This window comes from Oncorhynchus nerka, linkage group LG1, assembly GCF_034236695.1.
Source record: "Oncorhynchus nerka isolate Pitt River linkage group LG1, Oner_Uvic_2.0, whole genome shotgun sequence".
Classification (NCBI taxonomy): domain Eukaryota; kingdom Metazoa; phylum Chordata; class Actinopteri; order Salmoniformes; family Salmonidae; genus Oncorhynchus; species Oncorhynchus nerka.
The window spans coordinates 55,398,288-55,418,967 of NC_088396.1; the positions used below are offsets into that span (position 1 = coordinate 55,398,288).

A 20,680-nucleotide genomic window follows, 5' to 3' on the forward strand; every position below is an offset into this window, starting at 1 on the left:
AAGCTGTGGGTTGTTTTTATGGTATCGACAGGTTGTGACCTGGGCAAAAAGACAGCGTCAAAGTCATTTCCAGAGGTCACCGATGCCTTTGTTTCTATGGCAGCTGAATCATTTTGACACCTCGATCTGAATTTGTCAATTTTTCACATTGCTTTGAGAGACACCTGTGCTCTCTTTAACAAGACAACCAACCTAGATGATCTCAATGATCTGAGGAAGGATCTCTTCTCCAAGAGGTCATTCTCGGGGGAGGACCTCCCCACCCCAACATAAGCGGCACTGCTGCAACATTCATACCCGAGCATGTCTACCAAACAAGCATTTGTTCAACAAGTCTAAAACCATCCAATCGGTACCTTCACCAGCGATTTTGGACGTTGCATGTTGTGTTTTATATTTGTGTTTTCAATATATTTATTAAAATACTACAGACAATAAAGCTACATGTGATCACGTTACCAAAAACAACCTCTCTGGTCCTCGTGTTAAGATGTCAAACATTCATTGAATGACACCTTTGTGTGCACTATGCAGATGGAGACTGTCAGGTCTGCATGTGAGTCGAGCTCTGTTTACCAAGGAGGTGTGTTTCTGGATCCTGTTCGCCACATTGTGTAAACATCTTCAGGTGAACTGCTGCCAATTGATATTCTATTGATATATAGAACACATACTGTAAGGCTGGTGATAGTTTCACAATGTCTTCTTGTAAACAACCAGGTAGGAATACATTTACTGTAAATGCAAATTACACTTGGGGGGGAGGAAATTGTTTTAAACAATTGAGAGTTTGAAAGTAAAGCTGTTCCCAGGGATAAAACCAGATCAGATTATGAAATTATTCATAAGCAAACAATCATAAAGTCTGGGTCACCTCAAGCTACAGTCTGTCTGTTTTCTGTTCTCAGGAAAGAGCATGGCCCCAGCCAATAAAACTCCAGCTACGAGTCGGTCTAGACGCTGTTCTTCTAGCTCATATCGCCTCGTCTAACGACGATGTCCGTGTGCTTGAACGGTTCAATTCCCGACTGAGAGAGAAACTGCAACCCTTCCTGAAACAATCCAATGGAGGCCAAAGCCAAGTAAGTTGTTTGTTTCACCTTCTTCCAACAAACGTACAACGTACGGTACATGTGTCAATATGAGGCATAGTTGCACAAGTGTTTGTGGCTACCCGGACACAGATTACATGCTTAGACTTGACCTGGACAAAAAACAATGTATGCTCAATGGAGAATCACTATTTAAATGTGCTTTTTTTTTAGCGCAGGTTTAATCTGGACGCGGGAAACCGGCCCTCTATAGACAATCCTATGTACATTTTGAAAATATTTACTGAATCTGATTATTTTGTCGACATGTCAAGATCATTGTTTGACTTTCCAATAGAGAAACTGAATAGAGAAACTGAATAGAGAAACTGAATAGAGAAACTCAATGGAGAAACTCAATGGAGAAACTCAATGGAGAAACTGAATAGAGAAACTGAATAGAGAAACTGAATAGAGAAACTGAATGGAGAGACTGAATAGAGAAACTGAATAGAGAAACTGAACTGAGAAACTCAATAGATACTCAATAGAGAAACTGAATAGAGAAACTGAATAGAGAAACTGAACAGAGAAACTCAACTGAGAAACTCAATAGATACTCAATAGAGAAACTGAATAGAGAAACTCAATGGAGAGACTCAATAGAGAAACTGAATAGAGAAACTGAACAGAGAAACTGAATAGAGAAACTGAACAGAGAAACTGAATAGAGAAACTGAATAGAGAAACTGAACTGAGAAACTCAATAGATACTCAATAGAGAAACTGAATAGAGAAACTGAATAGAGAAACTGAACAGAGAAACTCAACTGAGAAACTCAATAGATACTCAATAGAGAAACTGAATAGAGAAACTGAATAGAGAAACTGAATAGAGAAACTGAATAGAGAAACTCAACAGAGAAACTGAACTGAGAAACTCAATAGATACTCAATAGAGAAACTCAATAGAGAAACTGAATAGAGAAACTGAACAGAGAAACTCAACTGAGAAACTCAATAGATACTCAATAGAGAAACTCAATAGATACTCAATAGAGAAACTGAATAGAGAAACTCAACAGAGAAACTCAATAGATACTCAATAGAGAAACTCAATGGAGAAACTCAACAGACAGACTCAACAGAGAGACTCAATAGAGAAACTGAATAGAGAGACTCAATAGAGAAACTGAATAGAGAAACTCAATGGAGAGACTCAATAGAGAAACTGAATAGAGAAACTGAACAGAGAAACTGAATAGAGAAACTGAACAGAGAAACTGAATAGAGAAACTGAATAGAGAAACTGAATAGAGAAACTGAACTGAGAAACTCAATAGATACTCAATAGAGAAACTGAATAGAGAAACTGAACAGAGAAACTCAACTGAGAAACTCAATAGATACTCAATAGAGAAACTGAATAGAGAAACTGAATAGAGAAACTGAACAGAGAAACTCAACTGAGAAACTCAATAGATACTCAATAGAGAAACTGAATAGAGAAACTGAATAGAGAAACTGAACAGAGAAACTCAACTGAGAAACTCAATAGATACTCAATAGAGAAACTGAATAGAGAAACTCAATGGAGAGACTCAATAGAGAAACTGAATAGAGAAACTGAACAGAGAAACTGAATAGAGAAACTGAACAGAGAAACTGAATAGAGAAACTGAATAGAGAAACTGAATAGAGAAACTGAACTGAGAAACTCAATAGATACTCAATAGAGAAACTGAATAGAGAAACTGAATAGAGAAACTGAACAGAGAAACTCAACTGAGAAACTCAATAGATACTCAATAGAGAAACTGAATAGAGAAACTCAATGGAGAGACTCAATAGAGAAACTGAATAGAGAAACTGAACAGAGAAACTGAATAGAGAAACTGAACAGAGAAACTGAATAGAGAAACTGAATAGAGAAACTGAATAGAGAAACTGAACTGAGAAACTCAATAGATACTCAACAGAGAAACTGAATAGAGAAACTGAATAGAGAAACTGAACAGAGAAACTCAACTGAGAAACTCAATAGATACTCAATAGAGAAACTGAATAGAGAAACTCAATGGAGAGACTCAATAGAGAAACTGAATAGAGAAACTGAACAGAGAAACTGAATAGAGAAACTGAACAGAGAAACTGAATAGAGAAACTGAATAGAGAAACTGAACTGAGAAACTCAATAGATACTCAATAGAGAAACTGAATAGAGAAACTGAATAGAGAAACTCAACAAGAGAAACTGAACAGAGAAACTCAACTGAGAAACTTAATAGATACTCTATAGAGAAACTGAATAGAGAAACTGAATAGAGAAACTGAATAGAGAAACTGAATAGAGAAACTCAACAGAGAAACTGAACTGAGAAACTCAATAGATACTCAATAGAGAAACTCAATAGAGAAACTGAATAGAGAAACTGAACAGAGAAACTCAACTGAGAAACTCAATAGATACTCAATAGAGAAACTCAATAGATACTCAATAGAGAAACTGAATAGAGAAACTCAACAGAGAAACTCAATAGATACTCAATAGAGAAACTCAATGGAGAAACTCAACAGACAGACTCAACAGAGAGACTCAATAGAGAAACTGAATAGAGAGACTCAATAGAGAAACTGAATAGAGAAACTCAATGGAGAGACTCAATAGAGAAACTGAATAGAGAAACTGAACAGAGAAACTGAATAGAGAAACTGAACAGAGAAACTGAATAGAGAAACTGAATAGAGAAACTGAATAGAGAAACTGAACTGAGAAACTCAATAGATACTCAATAGAGAAACTGAATAGAGAAACTGAACAGAGAAACTCAACTGAGAAACTCAATAGATACTCAATAGAGAAACTGAATAGAGAAACTGAATAGAGAAACTGAACAGAGAAACTCAACTGAGAAACTCAATAGATACTCAATAGAGAAACTGAATAGAGAAACTGAATAGAGAAACTGAATAGAGAAACTCAACTGAGAAACTCAATAGATACTCAATAGAGAAACTGAATAGAGAAACTGAATAGAGAAACTGAATAGAGAAACTGAATAGAGAAACTCAACAGAGAAACTGAACTGAGAAACTCAATAGATACTCAATAGAGAAACTCAATAGAGAAACTGAATAGAGAAACTGAACAGAGAAACTCAACTGAGAAACTCAATAGATACTCAATAGAGAAACTCAATAGATACTCAATAGAGAAACTGAATAGAGAAACTCAACAGAGAAACTCAATAGATACTCAATAGAGAAACTCAATGGAGAAACTCAACAGACAGACTCAACAGAGAGACTCAATAGAGAAACTCAATAGAGAGACTCAATAGAGAAACTCAACAGAGAGACTCAACAGAGAAACTCAATAGATAAACTCAATAGAGAGACTCAACAGACAGACTCAACAGAGAAACTCAATAGAGAGACTCTATAGAGAGACTCAACAGACAGACTCAACAGAGAGACTCAACAGAGAGACTATAAAAGCTATAGGATTCAACACTGTCCCATTGGTTCAGTCATTTACTCTATGTGAACTGGGGAGAGAGGGGCTCAAGTAGGAAAATATCAATATGCAGGGTAATATCAATAAGCAGGATAATTATGCAGGAAGGAAATTCAAACCACTGAAAGTCAAACAAGGGAGGATACAAGAGTGACTGATTGGCTGAGTGGACAGGAGGAACTGGAAGGTGTATTGTGAGACAGAGAGCAGTCAAACACTTTTGTTCAGACAGTGTATCAGAGAGTACTATTTTAATAAAACGTAGTGTTATTGGAAGCATTAGGATAGGAATCGGGATAGTGTGTTAATATCTCAGTTATCAGCTGTCGGGGGAGAGTGTGTCAGGGACTCCTGGGCATATTGTCCTGTCAAAATGGATAAGGATCCATCAGGTCACAGTGGCAGTCCAGCCACACACAGGTAAGATCTTAAAAAGAACAACTTTCAACCTCTGCAAATTGCTATGTTAGTTCGAACAGTATTTCTCAAATCCCGTCATGGGGTACCCCCAGGGATGTACAGGTTTATTCCATTCCAGTATTGGGTACCCCCAGGGATGTACAGGTTTATTCCATCCCAGTATTGGGTACCCCCAGGGATGTACAGGTTTATTCCATCCCAGTATTGGGTACCCCCAGGGATGTACAGGTTTATTCCATCCCAGTATTGGGTACCCCCAGGGATGTACAGGTTTATTCCATCCCAGTATTGGGTACCCCCAGGGATGTATAGGTTTACTCCATCCCAGTATTGGGTACCCCCAGAGATGTATAGGTTTATTCCATCCCAGTATGGGGTACCCCCAGAGATGTATAGGTTTATTCCAGCCCAGTATTGGGTACCCCCAGAGATGTATAGGTTTATTCCATCCCAGTATGGGGTACCCCCAGAGATGTATAGGTTTATTCCAGCCCAGTATTGGGTACCCCCAGGGATGTACAGGTTTATTCCAGCCCAGTATTGGGTACCCCCAGGGATGTATAGGTTTACTCCATCCCAGTATTGGGTACCCCCAGAGATGTATAGGTTTATTCCATCCCAGTATGGGGTACCCCCAGAGATGTATAGGTTTATTCCAGCCCAGTATTGGGTACCCCCAGGGATGTACAGGTTTATTCCAGCCCAGTATTGGGTACCCCCAGGGATGTACAGGTTTATTCAAGCCCAGTATGGGGTACCCCCATGGATGTATAGGTTTACTCCATCCCAGTATGGGGTACCCCCAGGGATGTAGAGGTTTATTCCAGCTCAGTATGGTGTACCCCCAGGGATGTATAGGTTTATTCCATCCCAGTATGGTGTACCCCCAGGGATGTACAGGTTTATATCATCCCAGTATTGGGTACCCCCAGGGATGTATAGGTTTACTCCATCCCAGTATTGGGTACCCCCAGGGATGTACAGGTTTATTCCATCCCAGTATGGGGTACCCCCAGGGATGTATAGGTTTATTCCATCCCAGTATGGGGTACCCCCAGGGATGTACAGGTTTATATCATCCCAGTATTGGGTACCCCCAGGGATGTATAGGTTTACTCCATCCCAGTATGGGGTACCCCCAGGGATGTACAGGTTTACTCCATCCCAGTATGGGGTACCCCCAGGGATGTATAGGTTTACTCCATCCCAGTATGGGGTACCCCCAGGGATGTATAGGTTTATTCCATTCCAGTATTGGGTACCCCCAGGGATGTACAGGTTTATTCCATCCCAGTATTTTGTACCCCCAGGGATGTATAGGTTTATTCCATCCCAGTATGGGGTACCCCCAGGGATGTACAGGTTTATTCCAGCTCAGTATGGTGTACCCCCAGGGATGTATAGGTTTATTCCATTCCAGTATTGGGTACCCCCAGGGATGTATAGGTTTATTCCATCCCAGTATTGGGTACCCCCAGGGATGTATAGGTTTATTCCATTCCAGTATTGGGTACCCCCAGGGATGTATAGGTTTATTCCATCCCAGTATTGGGTACCCCCAGGGATGTATAGGTTTACTCCATCCCAGTATGGGGTACCCCCAGGGATGTACAGGTTTATTCCACCTCAGTATGGGTTACCCCCAGGGATGTACAGGTTTATTCCATCCCAGTATGGGGTACCCCCAGGGATGTACAGGTTTATTCCATCCCAGTATGGGGTACCCCCAGGGATGTACAGGTTTATTCCATCCCAGTATGGGGTACCCCCAGGGATGTACAGGTTTATTCCACCTCAGTATGGGTTACCCCCAGGGATGAATAGGTTTATTCCATCCCAGCACTAAGCACTTTAGATTTGTCTATTCAACTCATCATCAAGCCCTTGATTAGTTGAACCAGGTGCACAATTTTAAAGATCAGGTCCTGATCTTTTGGATCCCTGCTTTTTAAATCTGGCAGCTGATTTCATAGCTGAATGTAACGACTGTTGGTGGAAGAAGGTCAGGACCAAAGTGCAGCGTGGTACGTGTTCGTCATTTATTAAATAGAACTGAATCACTAAATACAAAGTAACAAAAGAACAACTGAAACAGCTCCACCAGGTGCAAAACACACTAAACAGAAAATAACTACCCACAAACACAGGTGGGAACAGGCTACCTAAGTGTGGTTCTAAATCAGAGACAACGATAGACAACTGCCTCTGATTGGGAAACATACCAGGCCAAACACATAGAAATACAAAACATAGAATGCCCACCCCAACTCACGCCCTGACCAAACCAAAATAGAGACGTAAAAAAGGAACTAAGGTCAGGACTTGACACTGAACCACTTACATCTCTGTTCAATCTAACCCTGGAATGTAATGAAATTCCAAAGATCTGGAAATCAGCATTTGTCCAACCACTTTTAAAAGGGGGAGATCCAACTCTTTTAAATAATTATAGGCCAATCTCAAAGCTGTCACCCCTGGTGAAAATACTTGAAACCCTTGTAAGTGAACTGCTAAAATAGTTATTTACTAACAAATCAATGTACCAATCAGGCTTCAGGAAGAAGCATAGCACAATTACCACATCCATTAAGGTTTTAAACGATATCACTGAAGCCATTGACAAAAAACATCACTGTGTCTCAGTTTTTCTTGATCTCTCTAAGGCTTTTGATAAAGTTGATCATGCTATACTAAGGCAGGGATTGTCGAGTGTAGGTCTTTCGGAGCATGAAGTTGCATGGTTTGCTAACTGTCTGATAGAACTCAGTGCACTCAATTTGATGGGCTTATGTCTGTTAAATTGTCTGTCCTGAATGGTGTGCCCCAAGGCGCTGTACTTGGTCCTCTCTGATTTAGACAAAAATGTCCAAAATGCACAACTTCATTTTTATGCTGATGATACTGTTATTTACTGTTGTGCCTCGTCTCTTACAAAAGCTTTCCAGAACATGCAAACTGCTTTTTATACTGTTCAACATACCTTATCCTCAATACTGACAAAACTAAACTAATGGTGTTTTCTAATGCAAGAAATAGACCTCTGAACCTTTCGCCTATTACTACCTGTCAGGGCAAGGAGACTGAGGTTGTAACCTCATATAAATATCTTGGAATTTTAATTGATGACAGCCTCTCTTTTAAATTGCATATTCAACAACTTACAAAAGAATTGAAGCTGAAATTGGGATTTTATTTTAGGAATAAGGCCTGTTTTTCTTTTGAAGCCAGAAGGAGGCTAGTATCAGCTACATTTATGCCTTTACTAGACTATGGGGATAGTTTATATATGAATGCTTCCGCTCAGTGTTTGAGATCAATTGACACCCTTTACCATGGCACTTTGAGATTTATTTTAACCTGCAAAACCCTTACGCACCACTGCACTTTGTATACCAGGGTTGGCTGGTCTTCTCTAGTCACTCGTAGGCTCAGTCACTGGTTTATTTTTTATTTACAAAGCCATTTAGGGTTTACTACCTTTTTATTTGTGCATTTTTATTGTTCAGAAATGTGGTGGGTACTCTCTTCGTTCGCTGGACTTTATCCTGCTAACTGTTCTAAATGTCCGAAATGAATTTGGTAAAAGGGCTTTTATGTACTCTGCGCCATCGTCTTGGAACACCTTGTAAAATACTTTTAAACTGGAAGAACTTGTCCCGATTGGTGTTTTTAAATCACTGATGAAGGATTTTGAGGCTGATTCCCTGACCTGTCAATGTTTCTAATTTGCCGTTTTACACTCTTGTGAATTCAATGGTTTTTACTAGATTACTTGTAATTTTTCATGTTGTCTGTCTGTAATCTTTTTGTAATGACTTGGTGCTGCCTATCTTGGCCAGGGCGCTCTTGAAAAAGAGACTTTAATCTCAATGAGCCCTTCTTGGTTAAATAAAGGATAAATTAATCAAATTTAGCTGAGTAAAAAATGTTGAGAATCACAGGATTTACAAACATATCAGGTCTTCCTGCTGTATTCCATCCTGTGAATTAGCCTTGTCTTCATGTACTCAGGTAACATCCTCTGTGTATGTGTGTTGGTATGTATTATGTGTGATTAAGGTGTACTGCTGTTCATGAGTGAGAGTGGGAAGGGTTCTAATGTCTAATGATCTTTACAGGAAGGGGAAGGGTTCTAATGTCTAATGATCTTTACAGGAAGGGGAAGGGTTCTAATGTCTAATGATCTTTACAGGAAGGGGAAGGGTTCTAATGTCTAATGTTCTTTACAGGAAGGGGAAGGGTTCTAATGTCTAATGATCTTTACAGGAAGGGGAAGGGGTCTAATGTCTAATGATCTTTACAGGAAGGGGAGGGTTCTAATGTCTAATGATCTTTACAGGAAGGGGAAGGGTTCTAATGTCTAATGTGGTCTACAGGAAGGGGAAGGGTTCTCAGGTCTAATGTTCTTTACAGGAAGGGGAAGGGTTCTTAGGTCTAATGTTCTTTACAGGAAGGGGAAGGGTTCTCAGGTCTAATGTTCTTTACAGGAAGGGGAAGGGTTCTCAGGTCTAATGTTCTTTACAGGAAGGGAAGGGTTCTCAGGTCTAATGTTCTTTACAGGAAGGGGAAGGGTTCTCAGGTCTAATGTTCTTTACAGGAAGGGGAAGGGTTCTCAGGTCTAATGTTCTTTACAGGAAGGGGAAGGGTTCTCAGGTCTAATGTTCTTTACAGGAAGGGGAAGGGTTCTCAGGTCTAATGTGTTCTACAGGAAGGGGAAGGGTTCTCAGGTCTAATGTTGTCTACAGGAAGGGGAAGGGGTCTCAGGTCTAATGTTCTTTACAGGAAGGGGAAGGGTTCTCAGGTCTAATGTTCTTTACAGGAAGGGGGAGGGTTCTCAGGTCTAATGTTCTTTACAGGAAGGGGAAGGGTTCTCAGGTCTAATGTTCTTTACAGGAAGGGGAAGGGTTCTCAGGTCTAATGTTCTTTACAGGAAGGGGAAGGGTTCTCAGGTCTAATGTTCTTTACAGGAAGGGGAAGGGTTCTCAGGTCTAATGTGTTCTACAGGAAGGGGAAGGGTTCTCAGGTCTAATGTTGTCTACAGGAAGGGGAAGGGGTCTCAGGTCTAATGTGGTCTACAGGAAGGGGAAGGGTTCTAATGTCTAATGATCTTTACAGGAAGGGGAAGGGTTCTAATGTCTAATGTTCTTTACAGGAAGGGGAAGGGTTCTCAGGTCTAATGTTCTTTACAGGAAGGGGAAGGGTTCTCAGGTCTAATGTGTTCTACAGGAAGGGGAAGGGGTCTAAGGTCTAATGTGGTCTACAGGAAGGGGAAGGGTTCTAATGTCTAATGATCTTTACAGGAAGGGGAAGGGTTCTCAGGTCTAATGTTCTTTACAGGAAGGGGAAGGGTTCTCAGGTCTAATGTTCTTTACAGGAAGTGTAAGGGGTCTCATGTCTAATGTTGTCTACAGGAAGGGGAAGGGGATGTTCGGGCTGAAAGTGAAGAAGAGGAAGAAGACAGTCACCACATCTGATCTCGTCTTGGCCAATAAAGCAGCTCTAGGTACGGCCTTGAAAACAAACACTCTGTTGTAAACAGTAAGAGCAGATTGTGATTGGAGATGTCTGCATACCAAATGGCTCACTATTCCCTATGTAGTGCACTAGTGTCGACCAGGGCCCATAGGGTAGTGCACTAGTTTCGACCAGGGCCCATTGGGGTAGTGCACTATTTTCGACCAGGGCCCATAGGGTAGTGCACTAGTTTCGGCAAGGGCCCATTGAGGTAGTGCACTAGTTTCGACCGGGGCCCGTTGGAGTAATGCACTAGTTTCAACCGGGGCCCATTGGAGTAGTGCACTAGTTTCAACCATACAGTCAGCTCCAGCTGATCAAATAGTCATCTCTTTGTACCAAATGGCTCACGTGTGCTTCTGTATTCATGGAGTACTTGCTGTAGGATTTACTGCATGTCCTGTAGGATTAAGGATACACATGTGATTATGTACCCTCCTGATATTTAAAACATCATAGGTCACTTACTTTTAAACATGCAGTGCCAGTTTACCAGAAACAGATCGAGCTCAGTCTAGTTATTTTAGATTGAATACGTCATGACGTGCTGACTTCCGTAGCTGAACTTCTAGCTGGTGTGGCCAGAGAATGATGGACCTACCCCCCTCTGATTCTGCTTCCTCTCTATGTTTCGTCCTACTAGGGAATGTTTCCTTGCCAACGTCCTTTAGTCTTGATCCAAAAATTGCTTGATTGATTTGTGTCGTGCCCTGACAGATGGTACAGAGCCAGAGGGTAATGCTGAGGTCACTGGTCTGTTAGAAGGACAGTACCCCGACGATGGTCAGCCTGGCCCTTCGGGAACCATACCTGTCAGACAGCTACCTCAGACCAAGAGGTACATCACAACAGATGTTTTTAATGTGTTGTGTTGTATTGTGCTGTGTTGTGTTGTATTGTGTTGTGTTATATTGTGTTGTGTTCTGTTATATTGTATTGTATTGTGTTGTATTGTATTGTATTGTGTTGTATTGTGTTGTATTATATTGTATTGTGTTGTGTTGTGTTGTATTGTGTTATATTGTATTGTATTGTGTTGTATTGTATTGTGTTGTATTGTATTGTGTTATATTGTATTGTATTGTGTTGTATTGTATTGTATTGTGTTGTGTTGTGTTGTATTGTGTTATATTGTATTGTATTGTGTTGTATTGTATTGTGTTGTATTGTGTGTTGTATTGTATTGTATTGTGTTGTGTTGTGTTGTATTGTGTTGTGTTGTGTTCTGTTATATTGTATTGTGTTGTATTGTATTGTATTGTGTTGTGTTGTGTTGTATTGTATTGTGTTGTGTTCTGTTATATTGTATTGTGTTGTATTGTATTGTATTGTGTTGTGTTGTGTTGTATTGTGTTGTATTGTGTTGTGTTCTGTTATATTGTATTGTGTTGTATTGTATTGTATTGTGTTGTGTTGTGTTGTATTGTGTTGTATTGTGTTGTGTTGTGTTGTATTGTGTTGTATTGTGTTGTATTGTGTGTTGTGTTGACGTCCCCTTGAGTCTTTTCCTGGTTAAATAAAGACATTAAAGAAACATAAACATTTTAGGCTCTAAGGAGGCGCAAGTGTCAAAGAAACGTTTTTTTTTTTTGCAATTTTGTCGTGTAAAAACTAGCGCACTGGCATTTTCCACCCCTTACGCAAGAGTTGGTTATTTACCCGTCTAACATTAGCTCACTTGCACTGAGGCGCGAAATATATAAGGTGTGTCCTTAAAAACATACGCCAAAATGCCAATTTCAGTCGGGCAACTGGTGATATCCAAGACGGACCAAAAGCTGCTCTTAGCGGTAACGCAATTGGTTATGGCATTGATTTTGCTAGCGGAGGTGCAAACAGGTGCCTTATCGGGTACATTACAATGTTTTATTTAATATCACGAGCAGCCACAAACAGTCAACAGACTTTGCCCTTTTTATTCATATTGGACATTATTTTTGTCCAGATTCTGTGAAAACGTTTTGGACTCATTATGGTCGATGCCTATTTTGCATGAAAGGTGTCAGTGATTGTAGGAAACCTGTTTAGGAAAATCAAGTTATTTAAAAATGACAGTTTATTGTTTTTCGTTGTAAAAAAAAAAAATACATCTTACACTTTCCTCTGTTGGACATAACTGTCAAATCGCGGCAATTCCTGACACTGTCCGTGTTTCTGAATCCGTTTAACGGCTATTAGCCGGTGTGCTTGTTTACTTTTCGCCTGGCAAAGTCACTACTGGCCACATTAACAGCGATGGTTCTCGAAATGTGAATGCAATGACCATAGCAGGGATCATCATCTAGATTCAGACAATTGTTTCTCGAGCGGATGGTCAGGGGACCGGAACGTAATTACAAATTGTCCGCAAGAAGCCCAAACCGATTTGACAATCATTTCAAACCTTGCTTACGTTTGTGTTCATCACATATAGCTCTATTATACGTGGAATAGTTTGGGACAGATTTGCTAAATTAAAATAACTTGGATTTGCTGGTGCTTTTACAGTCTTTTATGTATAAAAAAATAAATAATAATATACAGTGAGGAGAACAAGTATTTGATTCACTGCCGATTTTTCCTACTTACAAAGCATGTAGAGGTCTGTCATTTTAATCATAGGTACACTTCAACCGTGAGAGACGGAATCTAAAACAAAAATCCATAAAATCACATTGTATGATTTTTAAGTAATTAATTAGCATTTTATTGCATGACATGAGTATTTGATCACCTACCAACCAGTAAGAATTCCGGCTCTCACAGACCTGTTAGTTTTTATTTAAGAAGCCCTCCTGTTCTCCACTCATTATCTGTATAATTGCACCTGTTTGAACTCGTTGAACTCGGGGGGGGGAAGTACTTTTTATGTCTATTTACATAACTGCAGGACTAAAATATCAGCATGTTACCCTTCTAATTTTGTCTCTCTTTACGTTGATTCTTCGCGGGAGATATTTTCAAACATTTGTGAAGCCTTTTAACCAATCAGGTTACCGGAAATTACTAATCTTTCTAATCTGTCTAAAGAGGATATCGCGATGTATGGACGAGCTAACGATATGCCTCGTTCAGGAAAACAAGCTTCTGAAGGCTATTTGATTCAACATGGAGAGTTTTAACATGAGAACAAGAACGACATTTATGGAATGTGTAGTTGACGGAGTTTGGTAAAATGATACAAATCAATCATTTGTATACAGTATAGCCGATTTATTTATTTATTATTTTTATTTATTTATGATGTATTTGTACATTTTGTGAAAGTATCGAAGATATATTTGCAAAATATCCCAAAATCTGAAAATTGACTGATCAAAATGTTTGCCTGTGGTTTGACTGTATAACTCATGGTAATAATGTCAATGTAATAACTCCACACAGGTCTAAACTAAGACCAAAGATTCTGGACAGTGAGAAAAAGCCACAGAGTTTCCAGGTAGGTTGACTGATTCATATTGTATCTGTTACTCCTGTGTTGAGGGACTAGTCCTGATTGGTTCATATTGTATCTGTTACTCCTGTGTTGAGGGAATAGCCCTGATTGGTTCATATTGTATCTGTTACTCCTGTGTTAAGGGAATAGCCCTGATTGGTTCATATTGTACATGTTACTCCTGTGTTGAGGGAATAGTCCTGATTGGTTCATATTGTATCTGTTACTCCTGTGTTGAGGGAATAGCCCTGATTGGTTCATATTGTATTTATTACTCCTGTGTTGAGGGAATAGCCCTGATTGGTTCATATTGTATCTGTTACTCCTGTGTTGAGGGAATAGCCCTGATTGGTTCATATTGTATCTGTTACTCCTGTGTTGAGGGAATAGCCCTGATTGGTTCATATTGTATCTGTTACTCCTGTGTTGAGGGAATAGCCCTGATTGGTTCATATTGTATCTGTTACTCCTGTGTTGAGGGAATAGACACTGGATGTTTGGGACACATTGCCATTAACTTCCAAAACTTCTGTCCTCATATGACGAAATCTGTATATTCTCAACTGTACATGTCCTCTCCTATCATGTGTAATTTGTACTGTATCCACGAGGTATATGCTGATAGTATATTATGTGTAGATTCTTCTGTCTATATTCTGTCTGTCCATTGCTGGCAAAACCATTTAACTTGGTGAATAAAGGTGACTTTGATTATCTTCCCTCCAGATTGCCATCAACATCACCGAGGCCAAACAGCTGGTGGGGGAGAATATTGACCCTAGTGTAATCATGGAGATCGGAGACGAGAAGAAACAGACCACTGTCAAAGAGGGCACCAACGCCCCTTTCATCAATGAGGTGAACCTTCTCCTCTGAGCCTGGTTCCTCTCTAGGTTTCTTCCTAGGATCCTGCCCTCTAGGGAGTCTGTACCCTCTGAGCCTGGTTCCTCTCTAGGTTTCTTCCTAGGATCCTTTCCTCTAGGGATTCTTTCCCCTCTGAGCCTGGTTCCTCTCTAGGTTTCTTCCTAGGATCCTGCCCTCTAGGGAGTTGTTTCCGAGCCACTGTGCTAATGCTTCTCTATTGCTTGCTGTTTGGGGTTGTACGATGGGTATCTATCTGTAAAGCATTACACTGTAACAAGTATTGTAGTTAATTGTAATAACTCATAGTAACACTGTAATAACAACATGTAACTGGTGGTAATTGCACTCTGTAATCACAGAGGTGTAATAACAAATGCTTGTTACCGTGCTTGTTACTAATGGACAAGTTTCTACTAAATTCACCAATTTAGTGTTTAGTTTCTTCTCAGCTGATTCAGTAATAACGGTCAGAATGTTGTGGTCTCTGGTGGACAGATGCACTGGGTGTCTGAGATTACAACGGTTGGAGGCTCAAAAGGCTCTACCGGCAGTTGAATGCACTCTTCAAAATCTGCACTCAATGTTTTTGCTCGCACTTGCACCTAAAGAAATGTAATAAAAAAAGGGGTTAAGTTGATTCTATATAAATGACTTACTACTCGTTACCAAGTGAAGATACCTACAAAACATAAGATGAGCTTCTACTTTTCTAGACTTTATTGCAACATGTAAAGAAGACTTTGTTAGTGCATACTGAATCACAACATTAGCCTACATTTCACGGTATAATTTCACTTAGTTATCTTCACTTCATCCATATCTGCAGTATGTTTAGTCATGTTTTAAATCGTGTTCATTTTTACACAAGGAATCCACTTCCCTGTCGTCGGTCCCATCTTGAGTTTTGGTGACTCCAGAACGAGGCATGATGTCTCTGTAAACTCTCCGTCGGCTGGGGGAGTTTTGGTGACTCCAGAAAAGAGGCATGATGTCTCTGTAACTCTCCGTCGGCTGGGGGAGTTTTGGTGACTCCAGAAAAGAGGCATGATGTCTCTGTAACTCTCCGTCGGCTGGGGGAGTTTTGGTGACTCCAGAAAAGAGGCATGATGTCTCTGTAACTCTCTGTCGGCTGGGGGAGTTTTGGTGACTCCGGAAAGAGGCATGATGTCTCTGTAACTCTCCGTCGGCTGGGGGAGTTTTGGTGACTCCAGAAAGAGGGAGTTTTGGTGACTCCGGAAAGAGGCATGATGTCTCTGTAACTCATTTCTGACTAAATAATAAGGATTTTTATTGTTAGATTAACGATTTAATGAATTAGATTAAACCCTACTCAATAACTTAAAAATCAGTAATCTAAGTGGTGACTCATATCCGTAGCCTATAGTAAGAGTAGCCTAAAGAGCTGGGATTGTCTTTCTTTATTCCCGTTTTTTTACCATTACAAGTAACAATATAAAAACCACAAAACTCTGACTCTGTCTTCGTCTGTTTCTTCTTTCTTGTTAATTAACATTTTCCCATCCTGGAGTCTTGTTGTGAATCTGTGGTAGAGAAAAAGAATAGATGACTATTTAGGATTGACACTCTACTTTACCCCTAGTTATCATCGCCATGACAACTAGTTAAGGCACATAGCTAGCTAGGCCTTGCTAGCTACCAGTTGTTGCGTTATCCATTTAGCAATAATACTGCTTGTTTTAATACTAATACTCTTAATAACTAATAACTCCTGTTTAATAAAGCCGTGAAAACAAGGTTCAGGGATTACCATCAAGTCCAGCTAACGTTAGCTAGCGTGTAGCGACCGTAGCATATTCTGTCAGCTTTAGCTAGCTAGCTAAGGTTTAGAAAAATAGGATGCAATCGGAAACTTTAACATTTGTAACAAGCATGGTAGTAAACATTTGCTATTACACCCCTGTAATTACAGACTGCAATTACCAACAATTACATTGTTATTGTTATTGTTATTACAATGTAACTATGAATTATTACAATGTCTGTTACACTGTAATTACATATGGAATTACACTGTAACAAAGACCCTTAAAAATGAAGTGTTGCCAGATGGTTGGTATTGGAATGAGACTAATAATCATTTTTCTTTTCCTTGTTGCTCAAAGATTTGTAACAATCTTATCTCTGTTTTTTGAAACAGTACTTCGTGTTTGATTATTACGGCCATCAAGAGAGCTTTTTTGACAAAGTCATCACACTATCAGTAAGCAAACCATAAAGATATTCAACCATATATTTTCAAGAGTCGTGTAAAAAGCACAAAAAAAAAACCTTAAAAAAAAACCTCTTCAATATTTAGTTTGTCTGTTTCTTCTCCAGGTGATGCATACCAAGATCATGAAAGGCTTCTGTGTGGGCTCCTTCAAGATGGATGTGGGAACGGTCTATAGACAACCTGGTAAGAGAACGACATCCACACCACATGCTCTAATTCTCCCCACGCTTCAGCCCGGTGCTCCTTCATAACTGACTGGATTGCTGAAAAGCTAACTGAAGGCTAATGCTAACTTTCTTGCTGTTTTAAATAATAGACTTGAACGTCCCCGTCTTAGGTCACCAGTTCACCAATAAGTGGGCGGTGCTGACGGACCCGGCAGACATCAGGACCGGGGTCAAAGGTTACCTGAAGTGCGACATCAGCGTGATGGGGAAGGGAGATGCCATACAGCCCTCTCAGAAGACCAGCGATGCTGAGGAGCAGATAGACAAGTAAGACACACACACACACACACACACACACACCTCTCTCAGAAGACCAGCGATGCTGAGTAACAGACAAGTAAGACACACTCTTGTTTGACCTGCATGCAGACAAGGTGTGTTTAAGCAGTAGCATGCAGACAGGTGTGTAGCATGCAGACAGGTGTGTTTAAGCAGTAGCATGCAGACAAGGTGTGTTTAAGCAGTAGCATGCAGACAAGGTGTGTAGCATGCAGACAGGTGTGTTTAAGCAGTAGCATGCAGACAGGTGTGTAGCATGCAGACAGGTGTGTTTAAGCAGTAGCATGCAGACAAGGTGTGTTTAAGCAGTAGCATGCAGACAGGTGTGTTTAAGCAGTAGCATGCAGACAAGGTGTGTTTAAGCAGTAGCATGCAGACAAGGTGTGTAGCATGCAGACAGGTGTGTTTAAGCAGTAGCATGCAGACAGGTGTGTTTAAGCAGTAGCATGCAGACAAGGTGTGTTTAAGCAGTAGCATGCAGACAATGTGTGTTTAAGCAGTAGCATGCAGACAGGTGTGTTTAAGCAGTAGCATGCAGACAAGGTGTGTTTAAGCAGTAGCATGCAGACAGGTGTGTTTAAGCAGTAGCATGCAGACAGGTGTGTAGCATGCAGACAGGTGTGTTTAAGCAGTAGCATGCAGACAGGTGTGTAGCATGCAGACAGGTGTGTTTAAGCAGTAGCATGCAGACAGGTGTGTAGCATGCAGACAAGGTGTGTTAGCATAAGCAGCATAGCATGCAGACAGGTGTGGTGTGCAGTTTAAGCAGTAGCATGCAGACAGGTGTGTTTAAGCAGTAGCATGCAGACAGGTGTGTTTAAGCAGTAGCATGCAGACAGGTGTGTTTAAGCAGTAGCATGCAGACAGGTGTGTTTAAGCAGTAGCATGCAGACAAGGTGTGTTTAAGCAGTAGCATGCAGACAAGGTGTGTTTAAGCAGTAGCATGCAGACAAGGTGTGTTTTAGCAAGCAGGTGTGTTTAGCATGCAGACAGGTGTGTTTAAGCAGTAGCATGCAGACAGGTGTGTAGCATGCAGACAAGGTGTGTTTAAGCAGTAGCATGCAGACAGGTGTTTAAGCAGTAGCATGCAGACAAGGTGTGTTTAAGCAGTAGCATGCAGACAGGTGTGTAGCATGCAGACAGGTGTGTTTAAGCAGTAGCATGCAGACAGGTGTGTTTAAGCAGTAGCATGCAGACAGGTGTGTTTAAGCAGTAGCATGCAGACAGGTGTGTTTAAGCAGTAGCATGCAGACAGGTGTGTTTAAGCAGTAGCATGCAGACAGGTGTGTTTAAGCAGTAGCATGCAGACATGCAGATGCAAGGTGTGTTTAAGCAGTAGCATGCAGACAAGGTGTGTTTAAGACAGTAGCATGCAGACAAGGTGTGTTTAAGCAGTAGCATGCAGACAGGTGTGTTTAAGCAGTAGCATGCAGACAGGTGTGTAGCATGCAGACAGGTGTGTTTTATGCAGACAGTAGCATGCAGACAGGTGTGTTTAGCATGCAGACAGGTGTGTAGCATGCAGACAGGTGTGTTTAAGCAGTAGCATGCAGACAGGTGTGTTTAAGCAGTAGCATGCAGACAGGTGTGTTTAAGCAGTAGCATGCAGACAGGTGTGTTTAAGCAGTAGCATGCAGACAAGGTGTGTTTAAGCAGTAGCATGCAGACAAGGTGTGTTTAAGCAGTAGCATGCAGACAGGTGTGTTTAAGCAGTAGCATGCAGACAAGGTGTGTAGCATGCAGACAGGTGTGTTTAAGCAGTAGCATGCAGACAAGGTGTGTTTAAGCAGTAGCATGTAGACAAGGTGTGTTTAAGCAGTAGCATGCAGACAAGGTGTGTTTAAGCAGTAGCATGCAGACAGGTGTGTTTAAGCAGTAGCATGCAGACAGGTGTGTTTAAGCAGTAGCATGCAGACAAGGTGTGTTTAAGCAGTAGCATGCAGACAGGTGTGTTTAAGCAGTAGCATGCAGACAAGGTGTGTTTAAGCAGTAGCATGCAGACAAGGTGTGTTTAAGCAGTAGCATGCAGACAAGGTGTGTTTAAGCAGTAGCATGCATACAAGGTGTGTTTAAGCAGTAGCATGCAGACAAGGTGTGTTTAAGCAGTAGCATGCAGACAAGGTGTGTTTAAGCAGTAGCATGCAGACAAGGTGTGTTTAAATAGTGATTACTATGAGTAATCTCATAGTGGGTCATGAGTAATCTCGCGAGCCGGCAATATAGCAACATAGCATAATATCATTATTCAGAGACACTCGTTTGGCTTTGTGAGATTAAATTATGAGTAATCCTTATCATCGACAAATACAAAGTAAGAGGACAAAATGAACACACCGTTTCACCAGAAGCTTGTTATCATGTATAATACCGCATAATGATGAAGCAAAAACAGTTTATTTTTTTAACTTATTTTTTTTAATCAAAAATATATTAAATTTATTTTAAAAATTAAAAAAAAAAAAAGCTCAGGTGCGTCCTGTTTCCATTGATCATCCTTGAGATGTTTCTACAACGAGATTGGAGTCCAACTGTGGTAAATTCAAAATTGATTGGACATGATTTGGAAAGTCACACACCTGTCTATATAAAGGTCCCACAGTTGACTGTGCATGTCAGAGCAAAAATCAAGCCATGAAGTCGAAGAAATTGTCTGTAGAGCTCCAAGGCAGGATTGTGTCGAGGCACAGATCTGGGGAAAGGTACCAAAACATTTCTGCAGCATTGAAGGACCCCAAGAACACAGCGGCCTTCGTCATTCTTAAATGGAAGATGTTTGGAACCACCAGGACTCTTCCTAGAGCTGGCCACCCGGCCAAAGTGAGCAATCAAAAGACTAGGAGACTAGTCAGGATCAAGGCAGGGATGAAGAGAGCAAAGTACAGAGAGATCCTTGATGAAAACCTGCTCCAGAGCACTCAGGAGCTCAGACTGGGGGCTAAGGTTCATCTTCCAACAGGGCAACGACCCTAAGCACACAACCAAGACAACGCAGGAGTGGCTTTGGGACAAGTCTCTGAATGTCCTTGAGTGGCCCAGTCAGAGCCCGGACTTGAACGTGATCTAACAACTTTGGAGAGACCTGAAAATAGCTGTGCAGCGACGCTCCCCATCCAAGCTGACAGAGTTTCAGAGGATCTGCAGAGAATAATTGGATCAACTCCCCAAATACAGGTGTACCAA

The 20,680-nt window shown here is 40.7% G+C and overlaps 1 protein-coding gene across 1 annotated transcript in view; it reads left to right on the forward strand.

Moving 5' to 3' along the window:
- The first annotated feature begins 875 nt into the window (after window positions 1–875).
- Window positions 876–20,680, forward strand: part of fer1l6 (fer-1 like family member 6) — an 82,356-nt gene continuing 62,551 nt past the window's right edge. Inside the window, 8 exon segments of the mRNA XM_065018448.1 lie at window positions 876–1,082; window positions 10,380–10,471; window positions 11,200–11,320; window positions 13,846–13,900; window positions 14,624–14,755; window positions 16,920–16,982; window positions 17,099–17,177; window positions 17,332–17,488. Coding sequence (XP_064874520.1) covers window positions 1,066–1,082; window positions 10,380–10,471; window positions 11,200–11,320; window positions 13,846–13,900; window positions 14,624–14,755; window positions 16,920–16,982; window positions 17,099–17,177; window positions 17,332–17,488 — 716 coding nt within the window. The 5' untranslated portion in view covers window positions 876–1,065.